At 40.6% G+C, this 26195-nt stretch overlaps 1 protein-coding gene across 11 annotated transcripts in view; it reads right to left on the bottom strand.

The window, feature by feature from the left end:
* Positions 1–6547: 6547 nt before the first annotated feature.
* The window catches only part of IKZF1 (IKAROS family zinc finger 1), a 71399-nt gene continuing 51751 nt past the window's right edge, over positions 6548–26195 (bottom strand). For 6 of the 11 annotated variants that reach the window (XM_080583576.1, XM_080583573.1, XM_080583580.1 and 3 more), the window contains 4 exons: positions 20055–20222; positions 18020–18145; positions 12782–12916; positions 6548–8369 (listed from right to left, as the gene is read on the bottom strand). In XM_080583576.1, the coding sequence (XP_080439702.1) occupies positions 7663–8369; positions 12782–12916; positions 18020–18145; positions 20055–20222 (1136 nt within the window). In that variant the 3' untranslated portion in view covers positions 6548–7662. The remainder of the gene's footprint in view (positions 8370–12781; positions 12917–18019; positions 18146–20054; positions 20223–26195) is intronic. The other 5 variants (XM_080583579.1, XM_080583572.1, XM_080583578.1 and 2 more) reach the window with 2 other exon arrangements.

Here is a 26195-nt window from a genome sequence, read left to right as displayed (position 1 = left end):
AGGCGGTTTAAAACTGTTTTGTATCTCAGAGAGCTCACAAAAGGCACGGTGAGACAGATGTTTCCAAAGCAGAAGTAATCATTCTAATTTGTACTAATATTTGATGAGTCCAAAAAAAAACCCCACATACATGTGGAAGTGTGTCAAGTGCTTTTGCTACAGACTATGCAAATAAAATACCATACATATATATTATTAGGCTCTGTGTCAGCTTCGTGACTGGATGCAGTGCAAAAATAGAGAGTTAGTTGGTGGTTTGGAGTAGGACTTCTGAGATGGAGAGGTGAATCTCAAATGTGCTGTGCTAAAAAAATAAGTTATAATTCGCATAACAGCACATCTGTTAGCGCCTGCAAGTATTCACTTTGTCTTTTTCTCCAGCACAGTGGAGAAGGATCCTGTCAGCTCTCCCTTGGCTAAGCACAGGAATCTCTGTAAGATGATGGAGGTACTACTGCTACCAGTGAAACAAATCTGCAATGTTTGAATCCATATTTGAACATCCCTGAATTTTAAGAGCTCTTTGGATCTCTAATTTTGATGGTGTACAAAGGCTGCAGTATATAGTCCTCATCAATGCAACAGGAACACTAAAGTAAAAGCTGTGGTCAAATCGACATTACTACAGCCTTTCAAAGAGAGGAGGAGGGGAAAAAATTAAAAAGAAAACCCTCCTTCACTTGTAGTGTATCATAGGTACATGTTAAGCTGCCCCCCAAATATTTATGTTGTGTTCTGAGTCGTTCTGGCTGCCAGGAGACGAGGAGAGGAGAGGAGCTTGCACATCTGTGACTTTGATCTCCGCTCTTTGCAGTAAGGAGCTTGTGAAGCTGGGGCTGCACCCCAGGCCTGCATCGCGCTCGCCTCCAGTCACGATGAAATTCGGTGCGTGCAAAGAGGGGATGCCAGCTCGGGAGGTTTTACTCTTTGTTCGTGGGGTGGCATGAAGTTTATGGGCTTTAAAGTGAAAATGGGAGTCCGCTGAAATTAGTCACTAAAATTTTCACTGACTTAAGAGAAATGAGTGTTTTGGCCCTGAAAGCTTCAGTACAGACTTGATGAATCCCCCCTGCCCGCATCATAGTTTCCCTAGAAAATAGCTAAAAGCAACCTCAGGCAGACACTAGGTTCAAAATTAAAATGTAATCTGGTTGAACACTGAGTGGGAAACAAGAAGTGAAAATTGTCAACTGTGCCCAGATCCATTCAGATCACTTCTAGGGACAGTTTTGATACCAAATTATCCTTGTTATGCAAATTTCCTCACCAACCGGCTGGTTCCCAGTTATGCATGGGGAGAAGCGGTGGCCACATCTGCTTCCCGTTTTGCCGTTTCAGAGACGAGCCATCTGTTTGGCCTCATCCCGAACAGCCTGCTCGGTGCTGATTAACTTCCTCACCCTGCCAGCCCTGGGCTCACTGTCTGCTGCAAGGTGTAGATTTTTTATTTTTTTTTTTCACTAACTGCTTATAAACCAGAACCTTCACTTCTCTCCCAAGGGACAGGAAGGCGTTGGTTTGTGTGATTTGCAGCCGCCACCCGCGGCAGAAACAGCGGCAGCTGCCCTCTATCACTCACATGCTTCATACGTGTGGTCGGGACAGATAAAATGGGAATTGTTCTGTGACCTGGGACCTTCTTTAAAGCAGTGAGGCCTTACTTTAAATAAATTAACAACCTGTAATGCTAACGGCTGAATTCAGCCAAACTCTCACCGCAATTACTAGGAATCTCTCCGTTTTGGTGTGAGTGCAATTCCAGCCACGCTCGCTGCAGTCCGTTTTTCTCTTGAGATGTGATGAACTCCTGCTCTCTGAGGCCTGGCTTTGTAATTCTCACTGCCATCCACCTCACTTTTGGGGAAAATGCTAAGTTTTTGTCTTTTTTTTTTTTGGACACCCATCTTCTGGCAGCGGTGGCAGGATGATTTTGGGAACACGCATGCGCACAGCCTCCAGTGATTTAGTTGAGAATTGTGCATTCAGCAGCCCTGAAATTTTAAAGTCAGAAAAAAAAGATGGGCCAAAAATTAAAACTGGGAAACTCAGATCATGGACCTCTTTTTAAAATGAAGACTCCTGTTGGATTTTACAGGCCAGGTCTCATGGATTTGTGTCTTTCTTGATGCGTTAGGACCACAAGCCGATCTCACGCACACCATTTTCCTTCCAGGCAAGCAGCAGATTGTGTTTCGTGATTGTGGATACTACCCGGTTGGCCCAGAGCAGGGGAGGATGCCCTTGAGCTTTGACCCACAAGGCACAAGGGAACAGATTTTTCAGAAACCAAACACTTTTGTTTTCCAGTCACAACACTTCCAGCTTTCATATGCCTGCTGCTGAAAGTTTGAAGCCTTCAGTGGGAAACCTTCTCTCCTTCATTTTTGACCAGCTCTGCTCAGAAGCTGGCAAAAATGGTGCAATATCTTCAGTCTTTGGGGAAAGTCAGAAGCATTTCTAAGCACTTTTCCCCAAATAGAATATTTAATCATATTTTTTTTTTCCTCCCTGCCCTCCAAAAATTAGGAAATTATTTCATTATCACATCTATGTGCTCCAGGTCTGGCTCTGAGTTCTCATTTTGACATCTATGGGAAAAACTTTGAATGTTTTAGTTTATTTCTTGATTTTACTAGATTGACTAGAAAGCATTGGTGGGCGAGCACATTTTAATACTCTTTTGATGTTTAGATGCTTAAATATGGTTTGGGAAGCCTGGCTGGGGACTCACGGCTGAAAGGCTCACCCCTGCTAGCTCTGTGTTTGGATCTGCGTAATACTTCAACTCGTTGCACCTACAGCAGTTTCTGATGTAATCTAATCAAGCTACAGGAGTAAGAAAAATATAAGTAAGATGATTGGAAAGAGAGTCTCTGAAACATAATAGAAACCTAGTACAGATCTTTAGTGACACAAACTTTCATTTATCTGTGGATGTCTCTACTTAAGTTCAAGGATTTAATAACTTTGATGGGGAATATTACATTTAGTGTATTTCTGTGATGATTATTATTAACAGCCCCTGTTTAATTTGCCAGAGAGCCACCTGCTGAAACAGAAATTTGTAGTTCATTTCATTTACTGAGAACTGGCTGTGGTGGTGAACAAAAGAATCAGGACATCAGAAGCTTCCTTCTTATAGACAAGTAGTACCAGTTTATGATGAAAACCTATCACAGTAATTTGAGGAAAACCTAGATTTTGGGAACGTGTAAAAGAGTTGATTACAATATCATTAGTTTTTTAAAAATCTCATTTTGTTTATAATAATACAGTTTTACAAATGGAAATATTTCTAAAACTTTATAAACTACGCTTCTCCTAAACCAGCCAATGATTCTTGTTTGCATTAAATATGTGATGTGAAATTTACTGTGCTGGAGTCCGAGGGAACCAGAGACACCCACAGAGAAATCACCTTTGTTATGGTAAGTAGTAGAAATAATTCCTCAGTGTTTTATTTTGAATTACCATGGCTCTACATGCAGAAGTAATTGTGTACGGTAATGGCTTAGCCTTGCTGATGGGAGGAAAGGGTAAGGGAGGGCTGGAAGGGAAGAAACCTCCTTAAAGTCAAGCGCTCGAAGCAGCTGCCCGAGTTTTCGTGGCCAGGGGCACTGTGGGTAGGCTGTAGCAAGTGTACGGGTTTGATCTTCAGCTGGAAGTGGCCTGGTAGGGCTGCTTTAGGTGGCTTGGAGGTGCAGGGTGGTTGAAACAGCACCACTTTTTTGGCCACAGAGGATGGGTTGGGAGGACAGCAAGGTCAGCCTCACCGTGAGGCAGGCCGTGGGTGCGGCAGCAGAGGCTGAGGCCGTGCCTGATGCTTTCCCCTTCGAGCATCCCACGGGACCGCGCGTTGCCCATGCATGCAGACGAGCGGTGCGCAACTGCTTCGTCTCCTACCAGGAGAGCAACAGAAATGTCCTGTTTTTTTTTTGTTTTTTTTTTTTTTTTTTAAAACCACTTTCTCTGCTCTTACAAGATACATCTCACTTTGCAGACATAACTTAATAACATTTCCAATTTTTATGAAATTTGCCTTTTTTTTTTTAAATACAATGTTCTCGAAGAAAAACAAAGTTACAATAGAAAATCACAGAAAAGAAGTGTGTAAATACAACGTTTCTGTTGGAAAAGGCAGTGCCTGGGGAGTGCTGGGAAGCCGTTCTTTTTCACTTTTTTTTCAAACAGGTCTAAACTTAAAGCCATTCACCATGTTTATTTTTTTAGGGTTCATCTAAACCATCTTAGGCTATTGCACCACAGCAAAGGTGAGAAAAGGAAGATTATGCTAAACTAGTTTTCTGAGGGCACAGTTTGTTTAGATGTACACACACAACATCCTACCTTCATGCCTTCCCTGCATGTTCATCAATAAAATTATTGAAACACTTGGTTCTGAACAAATGGAAGGTGATTTTGTGCAAAATCCGAACAAAAAACAACCCCCAAAAGCCCCTTCATGAAAGGGAATGCGGTTTGCTCCTGCCTTTTGACTACGCCCTCTGATACACTGTATCTTAATATTACTTACTTATACCACTGTACTGTTTAATATACAACATCAACATATTCTGTGATAGTATAAATAAGGGAACTCCAGACCCAGGAAACAAACCCACTGTGATTGACAGTGCATCATCATGTGATACAAACCATTTTAGATGTATATATATATATATACACATATATGGATATAAAATATTTATGATACACAAAACTTTTGTTAGGGCATGTGCATGTTGAGAAGAAAAGTGACACAGAAAGTCATACATGTGCGCACACAAATGTTGCAAAGGCAGTGAACCTAGCCAGAAATCATAAATTGTATTTAAAAGCGGAGTCTGAGGCAGTTTTGAACTCAACTGGAACTATGCTTGCTTACGAGGTTGAAGAATGTGGCTTTATTTGTATTGTATTTTTATAAAAACAAAGAAACAAAATCACCTGAGTAAGCTTTTGCCACCCCCATCCCCTATTTTTTAGCTTGGTGCGTCTTAAAATGGAGCATTAAAAAAAGATTATAGCATGAGGTGTATAGAGACCTAAATCTAAGAACAGTGGAAAAGTGGTGGTAGAGTAATAAAAGCAGAATGACTACACAAATCACATTGAAAAGGGGCCAAGAAACTACTTTGTCCGTTCTTCGTCTGAATCAATTGGAAGTTGAGAGGGGTAAGGACAGGTGAATGTATTCCTACCAACTATGAAAAAATGAACCCGCTTAAACTTTATTTAGAGCAACCAAACAAAACTGTAAGCTCCTCCCTTGAAGGTCTCCTCCAGGTCATCCCTATACAAAGTGGTACTGCCTCACTGCCACATACAGGCTGTCCTGAAGCTAAATATGTAACAGACATCGCTGACCAAACCGTAACTGCAGTCCCATAAGGCAACGGAGCTAAAATGGGGGAGCAGGAGGAGCTCAGCTCTGGGTCTGTCACGTGTTGTACCAGTGTCTGGGGGGTCTCTGGCCACTCGGTGTGCTCTGTCCTACCTGGTGCGTGTTAACAATCTGTTTTCACTGATGTAGGTGCATGGAGCAGCCTGTGGACAAGCATGCAAGGCATCTGGTGACAAAGCTACTCACCGTGCACGCCCGCATGCACTTACGGGTTAAAAGCACTGCTGTGCACACACCTTCTATCAAGTAAGTGTCCTGCCAGTGGCATGAAAAGCTAAGACGGGTAAGAGTGTAAAAGCTTCTATTCTGCACAGTTTTATAATTCGCATCAGTATCTTTCCTCTGACTTCCGTGTTGTTGCTCCTGGCTTACACCTGCAAAAGTGAAAGCAGAAGGAACTGGGTGTCTGTACTAGAACTGTGCATTAAATATAACTACGCCTACCAGGCCAAATTGCCCTAGGTACAAGTATTCGTGGTTCCCTCAAATCTCTTTTAAAACACATATCTGTCCTTGCATGCACTAGGGGATGGAGAACATGTAACTGTATTACAAGACCGCTCGCCTTGTTGGGTATATGATCTTGTTTGTTGGAGAATATCCATTTGTTATTCCAAGTGAAAGTATTTATGCATTAAGGTAATTGGGTAGCTTGTTTTTATGAATGCTGCCCAGGAAATGCTGCAGCAACAATGAGAGTTTTTTGTGCAGCTGCAAAGATTTCATTTTAGACCAATATTTCAGGGAGAGGAATGAACTGTTTGGAAGAGGAAGTTAAGAAGAAGTTTTTAAAAAATACTTTTTTATATCAGCTGTGTTTGGGGATAAAAAGTATGTGTCATGGAAGTTTTTATTCTAACTGAAGTTACAATATCTGCAGCAGAAGCTGCCATGGAGAAGGCTCTTGGCAGATTTTACTGCACTCTGCAAAGTGCTGCATTCTCTGGTCTCTATTCAGCAAAACACATTTTTTTTTTAACCTTAAAATTAGTTCTGCTAAAGTAAAAGTAACTTAAAGTACACAGTAAGTGTTTTGTTGAATAGGAAGCCAAGGTGCTCAGCACCTTTGCAAAGGGACCCACTTTTGAGGGATTGGTCCCTCGTTAAATAGCAAGTATAAGGAAAGAGGGAGAAGGCTACAAATTTTGACTGGCTGGTTTAATTCAGCTCGGTGTTTTACAAGTAATTAAGTGCAACACAAGTAGAGCCACAAAATCTACAAGAGGTCATCTTCTGTGGAAGCAGAGTGGGAATTTCTCACAGATAAAATATAGGGATATTTGGGTATTTTCCAGGCAGTGTAAAAAGATCAGAAATGTGCATAAGGAGACTTTCGCCACACATATTTCTAGCTAGTGCTTTTCTCAACTGTACATCATACTTCTCTAAATAACTAAAACTTAAAAGAGAAAGAAAAATTAAATACACTGTAACTTGTTTATGCAGCAAGAGGAGGGGTTTCTTAACGAAAAGTGGGGTTTTATTGAATAGGGAGAGAAAACATTTATTTAAAGAAGAGCCATCAATACTCTTTTCTATACATTAAATGCAATCCGTACTTCACAGAGTATATTACAGGGGTGTTCCTTATATCTGTCACACACCTGCTCGCCTGCCTAGAGACACAAACAAGGCATGCCATGATGTCAATCCCAGAAGCACCCTTGCAGGTGGAAATACTCTACGTCTTACTGCCAAAGTAACCCTGGACCCTCTGGCTGGGCTCCAGTCTCACCCCAGCTGTCTGCGAAGTCATCTGCGATGGGCCCCTACAATCTTTAGTTGAGTTTAAAATCTTTCCAAATGAGTCAAATAATACCAGAAAGTCAAAAAATATGCATCTGGTGGAAGAGCCCTATGCTCAGGGTGTTAAGAGAGCAAGCTAGGCTGTTCCTGTCTGTCACGTTCGCATCCGTGTTGTGCATTCTGCGCGTGGTTAACAGTTTTGGCAAGGGAGGTTTGCAAGAAGCATCACTTAAGGGAAGGGCTTTCAGCTATCTGACTACAAAAGCTCCTACTTACATTACTAAAGGTTTTTGGTGATCAAATACTTTCAGTAAAAACTTTAATATTCACTTTAGAAAACTGAGTTGCAATGCATGCTACCAAAAGAAAAATCTTTTCTTGTGGGAGAAGATCTCTGGATTTTGGATTTTCTTGTTCCTTTTGCTGTCCAGTAGACTTGTGCTTTGTTGCTGTTGTTGCTCGTGCAGCTCCAGTAATGCAGCTGTTGAGGCTGGATCTGTGCCGGAGGAGTTTTAACTCATGTGGAAACGGTGCTCCCCTCGAGTTATGTGGGAAGAGAATTCATACCTGTCCTGGCTGTGGTAGCCACACATGTTGCACTCGAAAGGATCACGGAACCCGTGGCAGCCCATATGGATTGTGTACATCACATGATCCAAGAAAAGGACTCGACAGTGTTCGCACTTGTAAACTTTCACTTGCTCCCCATTGCTGCTGATCACTTTGAAAGCATCCTGGGAATTGTCAGTACCTGCCCTCAAGACATCATATTGCCTGCTTTCTTCTTTTATGGATATGCCATTTCTTGCATGGGGACCTATGTGATTTGTCAGGTAAATTAAACCACTGCGTTCCTCGTTATTGCTCTCGGTATCTGTTGAGTCTTGGCAGCTGTTGCTGGGAGAGGCATCCCGTTCAGAGGAGACAGATTTGGCTTTGGAAAGCAGCAACAAGTTTTCCACTGCGCTGTCCTGAGCTGTGTGGTTGGAGCGAGCCTGATTGTCCCCGAGAGGTTTGTGGAGCTGATACATGGGGCTGATGACGGGCACCACTTCAGAGCCACCTGGTGGTGTCTGGACGAGGGGGCGCAAGGACTCTGCCCCCAGGTAGCTGATGGCGTTGTTAATGGCCTGGTCTATGACGTGCGTCTGCATTATCTCATTCTCCTTCTCATAGTTGGTGGTGGCATCATATGGAAGATCAGACAGACATTTCTCACCTGCGGTGGAAAACAGTCAGGAGTTAGACAATTCATTCCTACATAATTAAGGAGACGAATACCATGGACTAATCAAACAACAGAAAAGAAAAGAACTGATCAAATCCACATATGAAATGCACCTGTGCTATTCACAGATCTCTAATATAGCTGGTCAGAAAGCTGGTTGGTTGGTGCTCTTTTAACCTGCAAAATAATCTGAGCTCTTTGGAAAACCAAAATGGAAGAAAACAGATTTTAAAAAATAATTCTATGGGGACTTGTGGGAGCTACAGATTGAGTGCTTCATCCTTGTCTTATCCTTTCTAACTGAAATCCCTCATCTGACTTCTGCAGTGAACTGGGGTGTGCCCTTGTGGGTAGTGTACCAGCACAGTTACAGGGAGCCTGGGCTTTATGCTTCAGAGAATGAAGCACATTATCAATTTTTCCCTAAAACATTACATTTTTTTAATTGTAATTACAATGTTTTAGTTTCAAACTTTCAGTTTCTTACAAGTAACCCATATCACTAATGTAGTCATATGTAATTTTTGAAAGAAACCAACAAAAACTTAACTTTCCATATTGCAACCTTCCTCCCACGCATTGTTTTATAAACAAGCCGTGCATTAGACACATTATGAGAAGGTCCATGTGCTCCTAGAAATTTTGTGTCAAAAAAGTTATAATCTGCAAGAGCAGGGAAGAACCATGGAATCTATTTTTCCTATCAGGTAGAAAGGTATGCACAGAGCAAGATTCTTACTGCTTGTAACCTTGACTCTGATTTGCGATTTGCGATGCCAAAGCTAAGGGGTACTCTTCATTTTTAAAAATCAGATTGCACTAATATCTCTGGCTGGATCCCCCCATACTGAATGCTGAATATCACTATAGTTTCTCAAAGTATGGTCTGAATTTTTGGGTAGACCTGTGTGGTGCTGGGAGTTGGACTTGGTGATCCTAGTGGGTCCCTTCCAACTCCGGATATTCTGTGATATTCTATGATTCTATGATTGAAAATTTCTGGACAGATGGGACTAAGAAAAACATAGAAGGTAAAAGTTATAAGTGGGAGAAACTATTTAAAGGCACAGACACTGATTTTATGAACCTGAACAGTCTTCTCAAACGGTGTTTGTAAACCATCAACATTATCAGGCCCCTGACAAATCTGCACAGATACAAAGGGGTGAAAAATCCCAATATGTTCCTAGGGACTACCAGTACCACATCACGTACCGTCTGGATAGCCTTCCTAGCTCTGCAGGAAATCTTCGGAAATGCAATGAAAGCCACAAACATCTCCATGTAGTCTGTAGTGCTGTCACTATCTCCTAGTCAACATGACATTTACTTGCAGACCTTAGAAGATTCCCCTGTCCTTTTCCCTGAAGATCCCAATAAATAGATTACACCATAAAACGTATCCTCATTTGCCTAATAAATGCTAATAGGAGCATGGAAAAATTACCAGAAGTTCCCCAAATTAATTTCTCAATGATTTCCCACCCAGTTTCTACTCAAATTGAATATTCAAGGCCAGTAAAGAGCAAGACCACAGCCTAGAAAACTTCTGGCATGACCTATTGCAATGACAGGCCTCACGCATAGAAAGTCCTACTGTCTGCTTTTCCCACAAGGTGCAGTTCCATACTAGTCTGTCCATGCTCTGCAAACAGAGAAAAAAACACTCCTGGCACTGCGTAAGTTTCTATAAGGGATGCAGAGTATGGGCACTTTCTAACTATGCTGCACAAGCTTCCTCTTGTTTCCTTTCCCTATCATTCTGCCAATTTGAGCACCCCACTACTGTGGTGCATATATATTTTTTTCAGATTTACTCATTCTAATGCTATAGTTTTCAGGCAGAGTTTGAGGCTCAAGATTCACAACAGGAGTTGTGAAAGACTCTTGATTGATATACAGAAAAACTCTCCTATTATGAACATATACCCGTGACTCATGGGGGAAAAAATGAGGTCAAGATCATTTGTATTCAATTTATAATGTATATCACTGAAAAATTGGACTGGTTTTCATTATACACAAAATTTTTGGCATCTGGAAATCATAATTTTAATAGCTGTTTCTTGGGCAGTATTTGCTTTATGTAGCATAACTAGCTGGTACTTGGACTGAAAGGATCAAGTGCTCGTAAGGAAAATTTGTTTCCACACAGAACTGTCTGAAAATACACAAACTTGAGGTAGGCAGGTATCATTTCTACATCTGGGCAAAGCCGATAATACTTGCACTCGTTAAAAATAATAGCTCATTTCTGTGGTTATTAGAGCATAAGTAAATTAAACTACTAATGGTTTGATGCACTTCAAGCTTTGCACCGTTCAGAGTTCTGCAGCAAGTACTTAAATAGTAACACAAACGCACTCAGCGCATGTGGACCTTTCCCTTTTTTATTTTTTTACCACTCAGTTTTCTTTGCTGCCTATTGTTTTAACGTGATAAACGTGTCAATCTCACCTGTCGTTCCCACCCTCTAGTTTGGAAGGCCCAGTTCTGTTTTCAGGTCTGGGAGCTATTCCAGTTTGGAATACATAGAGGGCTTCGTGAACACTTGCTGTCCAAGAATTTTACAGGTAACTGGCTTAATTTGGTGAACAATCTCCCTTTGGAAAGGTGATGGATTTAGCTGTGAGAACAATGAGGGAAGCAGCAGACAATCATTCTCTTATGCAAAGGATGCCATTTGCTCCTTCTCCCTGTAATTCAGCATGGGGATTGGGATGACATGGTAATCTACAGGAACAATAAATATGTTTTATTACCCAAAGGTTTCCTGACCAGCTGCCCCGACCTTGTGTTAATCGGGAATTTACCTATTACATGAGGCAGCAGGTGAGGATGGGAAAGGAAAGGATTTGGGGGCATTTCCCAGCCAGAAAAGTTTATACTTTTGAAGGTTATAAATTTTCCATAAATATCTCCTGTCAGTACGCTGTCTTCCTATATTGCACCCTGAATAACTAACTGACAGAAAACTCTGCTCTCTTAAGACTCATAGTTAGACTGGCTGCCTTTACTGTTTCTCAGGGTGAAGAGAAAAAAATGAGAATGAAAAAGCTTGTCCACACCCAAAGTTATATTGCATGTAAGACGCTTGCTAATACCTTTTAGATTTTAACCCTTCTGGTCTTCCTGGAACTTTCATAGAATTAATATATTTGCCTAATACAGTCAGTTTCTGGGGAGTCTAAAGGAATCTGGTTTGCCTCGTGTGGTGGCTATATTTTTTGGTAATTACCTCTACTACAAATTTTGTCCTTCATTTTGAGAGCGTAAGCATTTCTTATCCTTGACCACCTCCTGCAATTTTTGCTTTGGGACTTGAACACAATCTTGGACTTCAACTGCAAACTTTTGTTCCAGCTGTAGCTGAGATTCTCCTTCCCTTGTCTCAAAAATATTAATTTTCTGTTCATCTTTGTGTCCTCATTGAAGAATGTTTATTTGGAATTTCTGTCCCATAAGCTGGTCTAGTTTTGCCTTGACTTTTGACTGAAGACCTTTATAATGTGTGTTTTTCTAAAGACTTCAATTTTCTCTGTCTCCTATAGAATAATATTAAAAATGAATGTACAGAGCATTATAAAAGAATCTGAGTAGATATGAGTATATGCTGTCATCAAATTTCCCGTGTTATTACTCATTTAAGACTAATTCAACATAGCTTGTAAAATATTGTCTGTGTCTGACTGCTACAGAACTGATCTAACCATTATTTAGCACAAGGCTTAACAAGCAGAACAAAATAGGTGTAGCCTCCATTTTTTTCATTGTTAAGACAAAAAATATGTCTACTAGGTGCAAACAGCTATGATTTTTTTGGACTAGTCTTAGAATTTACCCAAAGATATTTTCATTTATATATTATTCTCAGAACTATGTACATTTATTTCCACAATCATTTTGGGCTGTAGAAGTATACAGACTTTGTGAAGGAGTGAAAAGCATTATCCAGGCTATGCTCAACTATTCATGAATGTGTTCACATATACCAGCATGCCCAGATTTGGATCTCATCTAACAAGATACTAAAATAATCCTGAAAATGTGGTCAAATACTTTCCCAACAGAAGACATTCCTAAAGCTGTTTTCAGGTTCTTAGGGCAACCTCAGGAACCTGTGTAGATCTTGTAAAGATCTGGTTCATAAGCATTAGAAAAAGACAGAAAGACTTGAAATAGATCTCCAAATGTGGAAAATCACACCTGCAGAAACATATAGTGGAGAAGCTTGTCTGGCTTTTTCTTCCCCAACACATTGCTGTATTTGCTTCTATAGAGGTAAATATTGCTAATTTAGTTAAACAATTAAAATCATAAAGCAAAAGTAAAAATCCTGTGAGTTTTGTTGGGGGTTTTGTTTTGTTTCATTTTTTAGGAGACAGCAAACGTTTAACTCTTACCAACAAATTTCTGAGGCATAGAGCTCTTACGTTTGGCGACGTTACTTGCTAGTCTATCCAGCACGAGGGATCTTTCTGACCCTATCTTGCACAGGTCTTCAGCCATTTCACTCTGGTTAGTTTCCTCTTTTATGACTGAAATCAAATGACATCAGAAGGGTTAGGCACGCTTGTTCCATGTTAATGGAACCATTGTCTTCAGGTTAGAGTTTCTTAGCTAATGTCTTCCAGCTCTCAACCAGTTCGAACACGGAGCTCACCACTACAGACACAGGTCAATTCTGACTGTAACAAAGTCCCTTACACTGATTAATCTCTATATACATGTTCATGTTTCCCTCGCTCAGGATACAGAAATGAGACTGCAACTGCAAGGCATCTGCCTGTATGTAGCACAATCACTCTGCCCTTGATGTACAGACACCCTGCACTGCCATGAATAAACAAGGCTCTGACGTTATACTGGACGTGAAGCAGCTCATCTTTTCACCCTCCCACTGTCACCCCCAGCTCTCGCAGTGGAACAGCCTACGTGATTACCACTTCTTTAGCAGGAACAATGGACAAACCTCTCAGCTCCAATAGCGGAAAATGTAGTTGCAAGTTACATCACCACACCCCCTACCTTTTCCCCTGCCTTTTTTTTTTTTTCCCCCTAGTAAATATTGCCATATTTTCTCAATGCAATTTTTGACTTTAAATCACAATGTCAGCTAAATTGCTAAAGTCACATCTATAGTGGAGCGCTGATTTGTGATACTCAAACCTGTTTTATAACTTCCTGCAGCTGCTAAGACATTGTAGAATTAGAAAGGAACTTGGCTGTGAGGCTCTAGAGCAGGGAGACTATTTCACTTTCATTACATTTCACTTCAGTATTTTCCTGCAGAAACAGAAGGGATATATGAAAATGAACCTGCAAAACAATGACTAAAAAATACATGGAAAGGTGTTTCTGATTTCCAGCAAATAATGAAAAGGTAATATGCTGTGAGATCACAACACTTTTTTTTTTTTTTTTTCTTTTCAGAGAAAGGCAGGAAAGCAGTTAATTTTATGTTTACCTGCTACTAGGATATTTATATTATTCCTGAACTTGTGAGTTACTATAAAAGAAGGGAGAAGCAAAACATGCTTTTTAGACTTAGATTCGGCACACTACTTCAATTAGGTGAGGCACTCTGCTACATTTTGCCTTCTGTGCTTGCTGAGAATTTATTATGGATTTATTCCATTTAGCTGTGAGAAAGGTTCCCAGAACCATTATTCTGGTACCTGTCTGTTTCCTAGTAGTTGGGAAAATGCAGGTACTGTGCAATATTATTTCTGATGATATAGAACTGCCATAAAAGCAAAAATTGTAGAAGTTTCATTGCTCCTGAAAGATGCGAACATCAGGCCCTGGTGGATAACTGGAAAGAGCAGGAGAAGTGCCCCAGACAGCAATGGCTCGCATTAGCAAGCAGAAGAGCACATGGCTAGCTTTTGATTCACTGCTGCAGTGACAGGGAGTCAGATAATGATGCCCCAGCTCATGACGATGCAAAAGCCTGTGACTGACACAAGATGTGAATTAACAGCATTTGGTCATGAGGGTGCAGGATATTAAAAGACATTGATGCTATCTCATCACCACCGAATAAGCATGTGCTAGCATCTTGTACTGGCTAAGGCTTCCAGTTAGTAGTTAGGAAGAGACTTCCCAAGAATAGTTAAAGCAGATAGTTTAGCAGTGAAACAGGAGATTGGATTTCTAGTTATAAAAGTGAAAGGATTGAGAAATATCTGTTTAGGATGTTACAACAGTTCATTTCTCAGTTCAAAAGAGGGTAAATTATATCTTCAACTTCATTCAAACTTTCAATATTACAACTTTTAAAACTGTTTATATATACAGGTATAAACTTGGACAAGTTAAATCAAATACTAATTTGTAGCCTTTGCAACTGACCCTTCTGACATTTGCAACCAACCTGTTAACTTTCTGTAATTCTTTGTTTATGAACTGAAAAAACAAAAGTTGTCTTTCCAAGTGAAAATCCACAGGTGAATCAAGAGCTGAAATTGACCCTTTTTAAGCTTCATAAACTATTTTTCTCTGTTATATATGGTTTGCCAGCTGTATCCCAGGCTGCATCAAAAGAAGCATGGCCAGCATGTCGAGAGATGGGATTCTCCCCCTCTACTCCACTCTCCTAAGACCCCACCTGGAGCACTGCTTTCAGCTCTGGGGGCCCCAGCTCAAGAAGGACATGGACCTGTTGGAGTGCGTACAGAGGAGGGCCACAAAGATGATCAGAGAGCTGGAGCACCTCTCCTGTGGAGACAGGCTGAGGGAGCTGGGGTTGTTAAGCCTGGAGAAGAAAAGGCGCAGAGGGGAAACCTTAGGTACTGGAAGCCCTCTCTAAAGGGGGCCTACAGGAAAGCTGGGGAGGGACTCTTTGTCAGGGAGTGGAAGGACAGGACAAGGGAGAATGGCTTTAAACTAAAAGAGGGGAGATTTAGATTGAATATTCAGAAGAAATTCTTTACGCAAAGGGTAGTGGGGCACTGGCACAGGTTGCCCAGAGAAGCTGTGGATGCCCCATCCCCAGAAGCGCTCAGGGCCAGGCTGGATGGGGCTTTGGGCAACCTGGTCTGGTGGGAGGTGTCCCTGCCTGTGGCAAGGGGGTTGGAACTAGGTGGTTTTTAAGGTCCCTTCCAACCCAAACCATTCTGTGATTCTATGATTTTACATAGGCCTGACAGGACTTCACACACTTCCACTCAACTCAAATGCAAAACTCCAATGAACATCTCTAAGAGAAGAGCGTCACATGGACACTGATAATCTACTCCTCTAAAGTAAGAATTTTTCCATTAAATTCAACAGGTTCCTAATTTCATGCTGAATCTCCTTCTCTTAAAGAAAACAGTCAAAAAATAAAATATAAATACAATCTCTTGTTTCCCTTCTTACTCTCATTTGCTGGATCTTTCCCTTGTATAAGTACTTTTCCAATTATATTTGTTAGATTTACAAGCTGGCGGAAAACTTTTACCAGATTAGTTCCTTTCAACTGATTTATTTTTTTAATGTATTCTGCATGAGGTATTTTTAAAATGCTGTAAAAAGTCAACCCGCTGTAGCAGAATGTCAAATCAGATGCCCTAGAAAATATTTGTACCAACTTTTTTGAGTCTGGAAAAAGAAGGGCCTTCATAGCTCCATATCACACCCTGACATATTGTAAGAACAGTGGCAGTATAATTACTTCATTTTCTAGATATAAGAAAGAATATAAGAAAAAATCCAGAAGGATGCTCACTCATTCTGAACTGTTTCATTGCATTTTCATCTTTGAGTTTATACGGGAAATAAAGTAAGCATTGCAAAATGGTATGTATACCCAGAGCTACCCTGTCTGCAGTGAAACAGAAAAGATTGTTTATAATGCAATATACTGGGAAAAAAAAGTGTGGGAAAGATTTATTTTTAGAAAAATAAAGGATTGATTTATTAACTGCGTACTAATATGTTAAATTTTATTTTTAAGAGTTAAATCTTGGGCAGAATACAAGGGCTAAAACCAGAAGTTAATCCTGTATTTTTTTCTTAAATTGCAAAAGCACTCCTATTATATCCAATGTGGATTTATGTGGTGTTTTCAATATATGCTAGGAAGGTAATTCTTCCAAAGCATTCATCAATATCCCAGGTTTTCATCCCAATCAGGTATTAGACATTCAATCCTAAGTTACTGTAAACTCTTTTCTGTCATGATATGCTATAAACAAAGTTCCATCTATCTCTTAAACTATAATATTTCTAATTATAGTTTCTGATTCCTGACATCAATTTCATATGGGCATTTCTGCTTACTAATTAAGTCTTTAGAAGTAGTTCAGCTACTAATTCATGCCAATTTTCATGTGTTGCATGCAGGCATTTCAAATCCAATGCCAGACACTTGAAAAGTTGAATTCCAAGACAGACTATTTGCTTCTAAATCCGATCACCTCTTTGAGGAATAAGTATTGCTGCCTACTGTATATTACTTTGAGCTTTTCTATTTATATTTTCTCCATCCCCTCAATAAAATTAGAAGGGGCACTGCTCTCACATACTGTCTGCCAGACAGTTGCCAGTCACATTATGCCAGTTACCATTATGTGCATATACTTTACATTATTTGATGGCATGTAAAAACATATTCAGGTTCTGTCCAGGTATAATATATTAAATGAGGCATCATTGAAAACAGGTCAGAGAGAACCTTCCACTTTGTCATTTGACAAACTGAATAATATATACTGACAGGATCAAAAGGTGTGCAAGAAATGTAACTTACTCAATGAGCTATAACCTGAAGCTCAGATGTTAGATCTTATAATTAGCTAAAATTATGTGTGGGTACTTTCTGCAAACAATCCCATACAGATCCTTATGATCTTCGTTAAAAAAAGATCTAACCCCCAACATCTGCTTGCTTGCTGTATTTCTGGGCATAGTTTTAGATTCTATATTCTCCAAGAGATGGCCTTTACATTCTACATAAGACCAGTTTCTCAAAGAAGAGCAACAGTTCCTATTAAAACTGGTGGGACATGGGAAGATGTTACTGTAGGCTGTCAACAAATTGTTACCATTTCTGGACTTAGTAAGACTGGCTAAGTTAAATCCCTCTGACTTCCTGTCCTCTTGTTTGGAAGACTGAAATGAAAGACAGATAGCTCATTCTTGCCACATGCATTGGTCCCAGTCATCAAGAGAGCCCATTAAGCTGTGCCTGGGAATGGCAGGAGATAAGAATTGCTGCAGGTGATCCTCCAGCCCTACCTAAACCACTGATATTAACTCATTATTAAGAACACACCCACAGATGTACTGTGATATAGGACTCCAAGCAAAAGGAAGAATTGTTGAGATGATGTAGTTATATTTTGGTCTTGAGATGGTGAACTGGAATGTTCTAGGTCTTGCAAACGTCTTAATACGTATCTGACTTTCACTTTGGCTTTTTTTTTTTTTTTTTTTTAGTTCTGAGCTAAACAAAATGAGACAAAAGCCAAATATTTATCAAATATTGAATAAGTCCAGATGCAATATTATAAATATGGTGGTGTGTGGGTGTATGTGTAACATTCTGCCTCTCCGACAAGAAAAGATGCCACAAACGGTACTACTGTTCCTTTTAAATTCCTTTTTCTGAGTATGTGACGGTACACTGTTAACCCACAAATGGATGCTTTTATTACCTGAATAAAGGTTGCTTGAGATACTCATGGTTTGAAGGTAGTTATGACAGCGTTCTTTATGTTCTTCCAAAGAGCTGCGCTGCTTATAGCTGCGTCCACAGTATCCACATTTATGGGGTTTGCCAACTGGAGAAAATAAAATTAATTGAAAAGTTCAGAAGAGGTATTCAACGCATGTTAATAATGGTAAAAACAAAAACAAAAACCAAAAAAAAAGAGACCCATGAGGTGAACTGAAGAAAGATTTTGTCTATTTTTATAAAATAATGGAAAACTAATTGTTTAACTTTGCATCAACAAGCCAATTCTGTGGGTGCTGCAAGCTTATTTCAGATGATTCACATCAGATAAGGACTGTAACACTAAATCTTCAAAAATGACATCTATACAAGCTAGAAACTGAGACACCTTCAAAGATCTGAACAAAGTTACCCTAAAACCTAGCTCCCACGGAGACTGTGAACAAGGAAGACCTGTTCATAGGTCTGTTTTTGCACCTGCCCATGACTGGATATCAATTCTGCTGTAACAAGAATCAGCTCAAATATTTTAGGACAATGGTAGATTGGTAGATTTCACATGTTTTCTTGCTCTCTGCTTCTCGAAATTCAAGACAAAGGACATGACAAAAATTGTTGTTTTACACCAATGCAGATCTAGGCAGTTCCAGGAATTTCACAATGATAGTTGGGTTTCATGGACTTCTGGACCTGAATTTTCTGTCTTAGTGTGAAAAGACTGTCACCTCATAAGTGATTTCACAATTTTAGATGGTTACACAGCTAAACTTTTGAATTTTATTTACAAATTCCCAGGTGAAAATCAGACTCAGGCATCCAACTCGTTTTATAATGTATTTGTGTCAATTTGCTAATTACAGGAACCAATCAAAATCTATATTTTATGCATTGTCTTTTAGCTATGGAATCCTAAGCATTTGCTGAAAGCGTTGTGTAGTTTCACATATGTATGAAAAATCATGGTTTAAATTCCACATCCACTAAAATCAGTAAGGGGGAGAGAGGCAAAATAGAATTTTAAACATGAAATTATTTTGGGTATGTGGGACCAACACTAGGGTTCTTATCATTTAATATGTGTTAGACGAATTTCCTTAGTTCTTTACAACACAAAAATGCTCTTTTGAGAGCCTCCTTCCACTACTCAAAGCAACTGTCCCAAAGTCACCTTTCACAAGTTACCAGTATCAGTTCCAGCAATTTGTCCTGGAGGTGTCGTATCCAATTTATATTTCCAGCTTAGCTTGTGAAACTTGGTGAGACTACACTCTGCTTTTTAAGGTATGTTATAAAGTTGCTAAATTGTTTTTTCTTCACAGAAGGAATGTGAGTAGGGCTTTCGTAAAACAATGAGAGGTCAATGGCATTGGAAATATGCAACTATTCAAAAATATTCATTCATATCTCTATATTACTGTTGAGGGAAAACGCAGAAAACCTCTAGCAGAATCCTCATTTTTGGAAGATTCTTATCTTTCTCTCTCCCTCCCTCTCACCCCTCCCCACCTTTTCTCTTTCAATGTACTTGTAATAACCAGATGCAACAAATAACTGCTGTTAAATGCTGTAGGTGGTATTCATGCCTTACACTGAGAATGACTACCAGACTGAAGGTTTTTGAGATTTCATGACTTAAAACCTACTGTGTGTACACCCTGTGTTATCTCTGTATGCAGATAAATGACATCTAAGCCCTAAAGCATTCAAAGCTTTAATTCATGTTGGTAGTTCCATGAAATGAATTACTCACACAAGACTTGTAAGATGAAACCCTAATACAGAAACTTCTAATTGACCAAGAAGTATGGGAAAAAGATCAGCTCAGCTGAAGGATCATGAGTGCAAGCAGAGATTAGTCATTTCTTTGCTGCTAAAACACTGCAGCCAGCTCACAGCTTGGTTAACACTGCCATGAGACTACTTGCCTTCCCAGGGCGAGAAGACCTCTCAGACTTGGTGGCCATCAAACCCCCCATCTCCTCGGTGCCCCAAGGCAGCCCCGCACCTTCACTTACCCGAGTGAGTCCTCAGGTGGCCTGTGAGGGCATCCCTGCGTCGGCAGGCATAGTTACACAAGTGACATTTGAAGGGCTTTTCGCCCGAGTGCAACTTTATGTGGCGCAGAAGGTTGCCTTTCTGGGTAAAAGAGGCCCCGCACTGATTGCACTGGAAAGGGCGTTCTCCTAAGGGGAGAAGGAGAAAATGTGTGAGAACAAAAAATCTTACGCAGTAACAAGAGAAAGATTTCAGCGAAAAAAGTTGTTTTCTCACTGCTGCTCTGTGACTTCCACCGGCTGCAGGTTTGATATAACATGAGGCTTTCAGACTAAACCTGCCAGTTTCTTAATGCTTCACTGGCTGGGTCAATTTGATCTGAAAATCTAATTTTTTTTTTCTAAATCAGAATGGCACATCACAATGCAAATTCAAACTCATTTAAATAAAGTGACTGCAACATTTTGTGTTGAAGAGCCACTCTTCCTGATCAGCAGTTTTGGAATAAACCAATATCCAATTTTGCATGTTGTGGCATTTGGTGGGGTTTTTAATGTGGCTTTTTTCAAAGGGTCTTTAAAATATGCCACTGAAGCAGCAAAATAAAAAGGAAACTCATTAAAAATGCATTTCAGGATCACAAGTTCATTTCAGCGTTACATTCTTATATTTAAATGAAAGGCACTTCATTATAACAGTTATAATAACTTCTTTTCATTTACATTTTCCCTGTATTTTCCCTTTCAATTTCTTCTCCATTACCTGTCTGTCCCTAAGCAGCCAAATCAGGAAAGAGACAGAGAAAGAGAGAGAAAGAGAGAGTAAAATCACATAAGTTAAGACAGTGCAAAGGAAGCCCTATACTTCCATACAAGAGTCCCAACTCTTCTCTCAGCAAGGTATTAGCAGAGGAGTTGTACAAATGGGCTCTCCCGGTTCATGTTTTGGAAAGACACAGGGAAAAACCTGAAGTGACACAGCCTTGCTTTGTCTTAATGGGTACCTGCTATCAAGGAAGCAAATCGGGTAGCCTTTGCAAAAATTAATATGGCTGTTTTTTGCTCTTTAATGCTGTTTACAAATGGTCATTTATTCACTTAGCTATTTATTTTTGATTTAAGATGCATGAGGCCTTTTCTTAAGTCAGTAGGAAATAAAATCTCTTATGTTTCCAGTTGTACCAGATAGGAATAGAGGAAAATGTATACATGAGAGCACTTCATAAACATGAACTGCTCCTGCATACACGCTTCTCATAAGACATAGCCCTTGACTAAGTCAAACCAGCCTTTGAAACTCATTTGCTGAATTCTGTTTTTCTTAGGCACAAATATAATCTGCTTTAATAATTGTAATGCATTCACAATATTAGAAGCAGCTCAGAGATGACCTGTTCTTAGCTTTGATTTTCTTTATATAGCAATAAAACTGAATATAAAATTCCAGTGCTGAAGTTAAAACATGTAAAAAATAAATACAAGTTAAATAATTTCCTTCTTCTCTCTCACTTAATCATCACTTACTACTGTGGACATCTAGGAGCAACTTGTATGTCCACACGTGCATTTATGTGCAGCATGATCATTTTTTACTTTTGGGTAACACTGTAGAAAAGCTTAAAAGCAATTAGATAGCAGCACAGTACCAACACAAAAATCCACAAGCTCTGCAATCAAGGCTAGAAACTTTAGCATTTAGCTAACAGTGAAATAAACCTACGTTACGGCAAGATATTTTCACTGGTCAAATAACTCCAAGCAGGTCAGCCTACTCCCTGACCAGCCAAATGAACCCGCTTTCTTTTTCCATCTGGTAACTGTATTCATCTCAACTGCATCCGCAACTGGTACAACTGGGGGCCTACAGAAATGCAAGCATTAAACGTGCAGGATTTTGCAATATACTTAATAAGTCATGCACAGCAGTTCTTAGGGGAAAAAGAAAATGGGTACGAGTGTGCCGGCTCTACCTCTTTGTATCCGTGACAGTACTCAGTGTGGCAGGTATTATTCAGAAATGGACCAAAACAGTAATGAAGAAGTCAGTTTGCAAAGAGGGACACGAATTCAGAAGGAATGGTTAATTCTTACTAGACAGCTTTTTCTAGCATTCATCTCTGTTATTTTTACTCAGAGGTGAAAACAAGGATTGCAAAAGTACTCTGGGAGATATGTGTAAAGTAAGAATGAAATGTAGCTCCAGCCTACAGCTCTCATAATTATGGGGTGAAACCTTGTGCTGGTGGAAAGGACAGACAGATGGAGCATTTCCAATGAGGCTGCTGCATAGCAAGTATTTCTACAAAACCTACAATGGGATGACACATAAGGGATCCCAGGCTTGCACGGCTGTACACGTGGAACTACGTCAGCATTAAAGAGCCTGGTACGACATGTAGGTTTGCCAGCCCTCGGTTGTTCACGCTGCAGTTACTGGAGTGGGGATCTCCTGCATGTTGTGTGATGTCATCCCGTATACCAAGCACGGCTCCCAGCCATGTTAGGAGGCAGCTGGTTCCTGATGGAAGGTCACTGGCTGCGGCAGCATCCCCCAGTAATGGGAAAGGGAGAGGATGAAAGGAAAAAAATGCATAATGCATCTTCTGCCTTCTTTGCGTGTTATTTTCTTGCCCGGGCTGAACAGCACTTGCCTGCCTCGTGTGGATTTCACTTCACAACATGCAGCTATGGAGGAACAGGGGCCCCAGAGCAAAACTGGAGTGGGGCCCTGAATTGAATCAACCAGCATCACAGTGCACTGCAAGCTTTAGTGGGACCCAGGCCCTGGACTACTTATTCAGTGAAGAATATTTATCATCTTTATTGAAATCTTTTTCAGTTGTTAAGCAACGTAATGACAAAGTCACCTAACACTCAGCTGCTCATAGCTCTACTCCCTCACATGCTCAGAAACACTGTTTCTTCAGCAAGCACTCACTTTCTAAATAAATTTGAGACATTCAGATCCAATGAAGACATAACTGAACTAAATTAGACTTAAGCTAAAGGAGTGTGTGTATAAAGAGGGAATATATACAAATATATACATGCACATATACGTACATATCTGCACACATGCACACCCATATGTGCACACTAAACAATGGAAGCCTGAGGCGATTCCCTGAGCTCTCAGTTTCGGGGAGCAGGAGGAGGTTTCTTTCGCCCTTTTCCTAAACCCCGAGCAAGAAAGCAGCGGCAGGCTGGAGAAAATAAACTCACTAAAAGCCTCAGGGAAAGGGAGTGACTGGAGTTGGACACCTGTGAGTTGGATTCGCTCCACAGCTGGTAGCAACAGGTGAAGTCCTGGGAAGCAGTCAGGGTTTTACAGCTCCTTGCAGGCAGAAGGGGCTAGACATATCAGGTGCTGCTCTGCATATCTGTGCTTGGCAGGTGTATTCATTAAAAGTAATTATGGCTTTTCTCAGGTCAGGCAGTCATTTTATTTTGGCACTTCAGTGTGCTAGAGTTTTGTTCACCTATCAAATATTTATTTAAGGAAACCTCACTGCATATGCAGGTTTTACATGAATTAGCAGCAAAGTAGTTCATTTGTGAGGCTTATTCCTTCATCAGGCATGTATTGAAACGGGCGTCAGCATAGTCAGTTAAATGTCTGTAATAGTATACCCCATTTCTACTTTAATTTTCACAGCACAACTAGAAAGGAAATGCAGTCACCACCATCTCCCCGTGACATCCCTTTAAACTACCAGCTCTGAGCCCCCGCTCCCTCCAGTCCCTGAAAGCACACAGCTCCCCTACAAGGCCTGCTTGCAATAGGGCTTGGGGGCAAGATGGGACAGGAAGTGAAGGCTTTATTTCCATGGAAATATTCAGGGATTCGACTTGATAACCTTCAGTTTTATTACCGATAAGAGGAGGAGGTTCTGTTGAGCCACATACAGCTCGTGAGGCTTTAGCTGTGTTCCCTGACTAAAGAGAGGGCCCCATTGTCACTGGATGGGTGCCACAAGGCGCCGAGAAGTCTTGTAGGCCCCACACCTACGGGCTGACAGGGCTTGCGAAGCAGTGCCTGGGGGTGTTTGGCACCAACTGCTCTGCCTGGCACAGTGCTGTGGAAGCTGAAGTCTGCCCCAGGAGCAAGGATGGAGCCTTCACAGAGGCTGGCAGAGGGGGAATCCTGGCAGAGCTCCCCCCACCAAGGCACGGCTGGCATGGCACGGCTGCCCGGATGCTAACTGGCATGCTGGAAACGAATGCTGCTCTGCCCACAGCCCAACAAAAACCAGGCGTGTCCCCGCTGAGGCCGTTCAGCCTTGGTGTAAACACCGTTTCTGATCTTAGGGAACCCAAAATAGCTCCTCCTCAGCTGCAGCAGGCGATGTGTTAGCCACGGCTGCGGCTGCTCTGCTGCCACCACCCTGCGATTTTCAGAGGTGCTCGCCATGGCCATAACCCGCCATGAAGGCCTGTGCCATGCAAACACCTTTTGCTGACCATCTCTACAAGATGAATTCTGGACAAAAACACATACTTAAGCCACTTTCTTCTCATATTTTTAATACTGGGACAAGCACAGCTGTAGTTTGGCTGCTTTGTTCCCACTCCCATTTCCATGTGCACGTGTCTGCACATAAACACAAGCCTACTGTTTCTCTGTTTCTCTTTCTCATTTTGTCATCTTTTTATTAAGTTATTAATTTATTTTGTATTTTAGCTGCACTGAATCAAACACTAACTCCTTCTGTTCCTCCTCAACTTACAGTTAATAAAACAGCAGCCTCCTTAACCAGGCACAAAGCCTTCTGCCTCTGAATGCATTTTAAGTTGCAGCGTTTTATTTCAACTGCTACTAAACTCTCCTTAAACCCATGGGGCTCTTGTAAAGGCCTCACGTTCAAGTCATTTTCCATACACAATTTACCAACTTTTAAAGGATCCTGTTAAAATTCAATACTAAGAAAGCACTCTGTTATATCTAGAAAGCGCATTGCAGCCTCTCTTCTAGGAACAAATTGTGGCTTTTCCAATAAAGATATGTATCTGCTCTTCCCTGGCTGAAGGATTCATCACACTGAACTGCAGAGTACTGTGAAGCAGGCAAACACAGCATTGCTACCTGCGGCCAGGATTGCTTCTGAACATGGCTAATCCACGTTAACCCAGGGACTGCCCCTTTTGAGATCTTGAACAGTCATAGCTAAAATTGCAGACATCATCACTGTGGGGGCTTCAGGGTTCCTCAGGAATCTTCTCCACCAAACTCTGAAGGCTCTTTTCTAATCTCACTCCTTAGCAATTCTGGGGAAATCATTTAAGCATGATTAGGGGAGATGTGGAGGAAGAAAATATCTGTTTGCTCAACTATTTCAGTGGAATCTAACCACTGGACAGATTATTTTCACCTTAAAAATATTTCAAAGTTTCCTCCCATCTGAATATCCATGCAAAACTGCTGAATACATTATTATTTGTTTTCAATGTAACTTGTGCAGCACAACAGTACAGTTCAGCTCTTCTCCTTGGTCTACGGAAGACCTTACAGTTTAGATTGGAAGCCTTGTTTTTATATAGCTTATATCAGGTAAGATGAAGACTCACCCTGGTCTTTACTTCTTCATTTGTTTCAGCCTCTTCATTTTTTGCACTCTTTGAGACTATTTAGAATTGGAAAATTTAGGCAAGATTCGCAGCACTTTGATAATGAAAAGCCATTACTGCAGAGCACAACCTCTTTACATGTCTCCTTTGGTGTCCCAGTGGAGACCTTTTAGTCCAGATCTGACCAGTGACAATACTTGCTTTTACTTCATGAAAAGCTTGACATAAAATTAACCCTTTTTTCCCTAGGACTGCCAGTGCAGTCCCCTTAAAACTTTATACTACTTATTCATTTTGCCAATCATTTTCACAATCACTGATCCATAATGAACTTTGTTGCGTTATTGGAAACATCAGAACTGTGTCAGTTTCAGAGTAGTTCACAATATTTTTCAGCAATTCTTAGAAATTAAACAAGACTTCTTTCCCCCCCCCTTTTTTTTTTAACTTGATTTTTTTTCATATAGCTTCAAACCAAAGAAACTGTGCATTCCTTCAGACATCAATTTTGGTATCAGCATACTGTACAACTGTAAAATGGAACAAATGAAATTATGCCCATTTTCTGTTCCGCTGACAAATCTTGGTTGGTGGTTT

The sequence above is a fragment of the Anser brachyrhynchus genome (assembly GCF_964034855.1).
Source record: "Anser brachyrhynchus genome assembly, chromosome: 2".
NCBI classification, from domain to species: domain Eukaryota; kingdom Metazoa; phylum Chordata; class Aves; order Anseriformes; family Anatidae; genus Anser; species Anser brachyrhynchus.
The sequence above is the reverse complement of the archived record's forward strand: the minus strand, read 5'-3'. Positions and strand labels throughout refer to the sequence as shown.